This window comes from Echinops telfairi, unplaced genomic scaffold (assembly GCF_000313985.2).
Source record: "Echinops telfairi isolate 266 unplaced genomic scaffold, ASM31398v2 ScPeMD7_3533;HRSCAF=4204_1, whole genome shotgun sequence".
Taxonomy (NCBI): domain Eukaryota; kingdom Metazoa; phylum Chordata; class Mammalia; order Afrosoricida; family Tenrecidae; genus Echinops; species Echinops telfairi.
The window spans coordinates 28,715,986-28,719,618 of NW_022107432.1; the positions used below are offsets into that span (position 1 = coordinate 28,715,986).

The 3,633-nt window shown below is 38.1% G+C and overlaps 1 protein-coding gene across 2 annotated transcripts in view; it reads left to right on the plus strand.

Annotated features, from left to right (window-relative positions):
• BTBD9 (BTB domain containing 9) overlaps positions 1-3,633 on the plus strand; it is a 462,890-nt gene that overhangs the window by 364,681 nt on the left and 94,576 nt on the right. For both annotated transcript variants that reach the window (XM_004710745.3, XM_045294863.1), the window contains exon 8: positions 3,361-3,468. In XM_004710745.3, coding sequence (XP_004710802.1) covers positions 3,361-3,468 — 108 coding nt within the window. The remainder of the gene's footprint in view (positions 1-3,360; positions 3,469-3,633) is intronic.

The window sequence follows — 3,633 nt, forward strand, 5'->3', positions numbered from 1 at the left end:
ATGGAGACTACCACCACCAGGTGAAATGATTCCACCGCCATGGGATCCACAAGACTTTTCACCCACCAGCCTGTGATCTTCCTGCATTCAGCATTGTTGTGAATGGTTATGTGAGTCTGAAGAGGATTTTATGGAGTAGAATCAGACATATGGGCTAATATCAAACTTGATCTGGACTGGACTGGGATGTTTTCTCAATATATAATTGCTCTTTTTCTGTATATACACAAAGGGGCTCAAAAAGTTATGGAAAATGGAATTGAAAGAAAAAAAAATTTTTTTTTTTTTAGAAACTACAGATCATTCTTCAGCATAAGCTCCATCAAGGGCAAGATACCTCTGTAAGCAATCATACTAGCCTGTTAGTCCATCCCTAAAGAGCTGAGGGTCCTAGGAAATTAACCATGTCAATGCAGTCTTTTTTCTATTAACTGAAGAAAAATGGGTACTATTTAAAGAGCACGAAACAAAAAAGAAGTCACATGGAGCCAAATCAGGTCTTTAAGGTGGATACCTAATAATTTCCCATCAAAACTCTTACAAAATTGCCCTTATTTGATGAAACTACCAAAAGAATTGTTGTGGTAGAGAAAGACTCACTAGTGAAGATTTTTCAGGGCGTTTTTCTGCTAAAACCTTGAATAACTTTTTCAGAACCACTCATAGTAAGCAGATGTTATTGCTGTTTGACCCGCCAGAAAGTGAGCAAGCAAAATGCTTGAGTAGTCCCCAAACTGACTTTTGCTCTTGACTGGTCAGCTTTTGCTTTGACTAGACAACTTCCTTCCACCTCTTAGTAACCATTGATTTCTTTGTGCATTGTCTTCGGGGACATACTGTTAAAAATCGTGTTTCACCTCCTGTTACAATTATTTCAAGCAAGCAGTGCTTCAATATCTTGATCCCACTTGTTCAAACATTCTTCGGTCAGAATTGTCTAAGCTGAAATCATTTGTGATGTCTATGGTGTTGGTTATTATTTCTGCTGTGGTTACTCTGCTTCAATTAGGGCACAAACAAGAGTAATTGTTTCCTTCTAAATTGATGTGCATAGTCTGCTGCTGACTTCTTCTTCAACATTGTCTTAACCCCTTCTTAAAATGAGCTAAGCATTTGTAAACTGCTGGTTTCTTTGGGACATAAACTTTTCAAAAAGCATCAGTGGTTTCATCATCTGTCCACCCAAGCTTTACAATAGTTTGTTCTGTAATTTTAGGAGCATTCATATTGCTCTGATATGCACTCTTATTCATCCCTGTGTCTCAATGTAGATTCTGTTAGTATGAATATGTTTTGATGCAAACATTTGTTAAATCCACACATTATTTTTTCATTAGACACATTTTCCAGGAACTTTCTGAAGCTTCAGTGTGTTCGCGTGTCCTCCTGCTGGTATATTTTGTTAAGCATTGAGCTGCTAACTGAAAGGTTGCCTCTTTGAACCCACCAGCCATTCCACAAAAGAAAAATGAAGCAGTCTGCTTCCATAAAGATTTATAACTTCAGAAACCCTAGGGATCAATTCTACTCTGCCCTGTTATGAGTTGATATCTATATGATGACAGTAGCTTTGGAGATACTAAAAAAGTTACTCATCATAAATATAAATTAGCATAAGCTTACTACATAAAAGTGCTGAGAGATTCAAGAAAATGACTAATGAGGGAAATGATTCATTTTCTTATCAAGCAGGCTGGTGTCATCTGAGAGTAGAATTACTCAATACTTAAAAACTGTATAGTGGAATTCTTGCTAATTCATTCAGAGTACTTTGAGAGATTAAAGTCTCAGGTAAAGAAAAGAAAATCAGTAGGAGTTACCTGTTTATGCTTTCTAGAACCTTATAACAATTCATCTATTTAAAAGATTAATCTAAAAATATTAGGTATCATTGGTCTAGTCATTGATAACAAACATTATTACAATTGGAAACAGGGACAAAAAGGCCAGGGGAAAGGGTCATTCCTAATCCTCAAATAGGTTTTAGGTGGTGACACTGAACTGCACTTGTACGAAGGATTTTCATTGATAACAGTTTTATGGAGAGGGAGGCCATAGGTTGTAAAATGTGACCCAGGTATCTCAATGGAGAGTAATAGAAACATTTGACAGAAAGATCACCAAAATGGGCTCCAGGTCAGGACAGAGGGTTGGAATCTATACCTGCCACTCTCTAGATACATGATTGAGGCAAATATTTAACAACCTTAAGCCTCACTCTCACCATCTATAATTTGATGAGAATAATAGTGCTTGCTAAGAAGATTTTTGGAAGAATTTAATAAGATGAATTATATAAAGTGCTTAACTCAGGGCCTGCCTGGTACACTGTAAACATTAAGGAAATGATGGCCATCAGGATCATTATCATTGATGTTATAAATAATGCATTTGTTCAGCATTCCATCAGTGTTGAGTCTGGGCACAACACAGTTGAATACCAAATCCAAAAAACTAAACCAAACCCACTGCCATTATGAGTGAATTCCAATTCATAGCAACCCTATTTAGGGTTTCCGAGACTTCTTCAGGGAAATCACTCTCCATCCTAGTTGGTGGAGGAAGCAGATGTCCATGATCAACTGTCAAATGACTAGATAATCCTGATCCTGCACTGGAGGTCAACACTGTAGAGAACAGTGATCGTTCTCCCTATGGCACTCACTGTCAGAATCATTGGCACATTTCCAGGGTCCTCCAATGGCCCAATCACTACCTCCCCGAGAGCTCATCACTGTTCATACTTATGGCACCACAGAGAAACTGTTTTTTAGCTTCATGTAAATGGGTATAACCAGTGTTTAGTTTCTTATTTGGGCAGAAAAGAGGGAGAAAAAGAACAGGACCAGAATAATCAAGCTCTAAATAGTAATATCATTTTACTAATAATATATTTGCCTGTGTCTCCAAATAAGATAATCTTATCAAAATTAGATTAAGCATATTAGTAACGGTCATCACCAACTAGAAAGCATAGATCCTCTCGTCAACAGTGTTCCCAAGGAGAGAGTACCTTTGGTCAGTCCAGCCAACTGGAGATGAGAACTAAGCTATTAGGAAGGAAAATTTGGAAACATCTTCTCTTAACCAAGCCATCTGAAAAGCTTTGTCATTTGGGGGAAGAGAGGCTGCCTGGGATTGGGTGACTTGTGAATATGCTCCTAAAGAAACAAACCTCTTCTTGTAGACTGACTCTACTTGTTCTCTATATACTTTTGTTGGGCATTCACATTCTTTCCCTAGTACTCGAACTGTGGTAGCTGGGATAGACACGTAGGAATACACTCAACCCTACTTACTGCTGCCTAATTTACAGCCTGTTAGAACATTTGTAGCATTCTTGTTTTTCTCATTGTTCAGGTTACTACTTTGGGACTGTGATGATCGAAGCTATAGCTACTACGTTGAAGTTTCTACCAACCAGCAACAGTGGACCATGGTGGCTGACAGAACCAAAGTTTCCTGCAAGTAAGTTATTCCCTTTCAGAAAAGTTTTCCAGTTGAAGAGAGTCTTTTCTATGGTTTCAGAAGGTTTTGGAGCAACGGTTCTGAACCTGTGGGTGGCGGCCTACTGATTCATAACAGTAGCAAAATGACAGTTATGAAGGAGCTATGAAAATCATGTTATGTTTG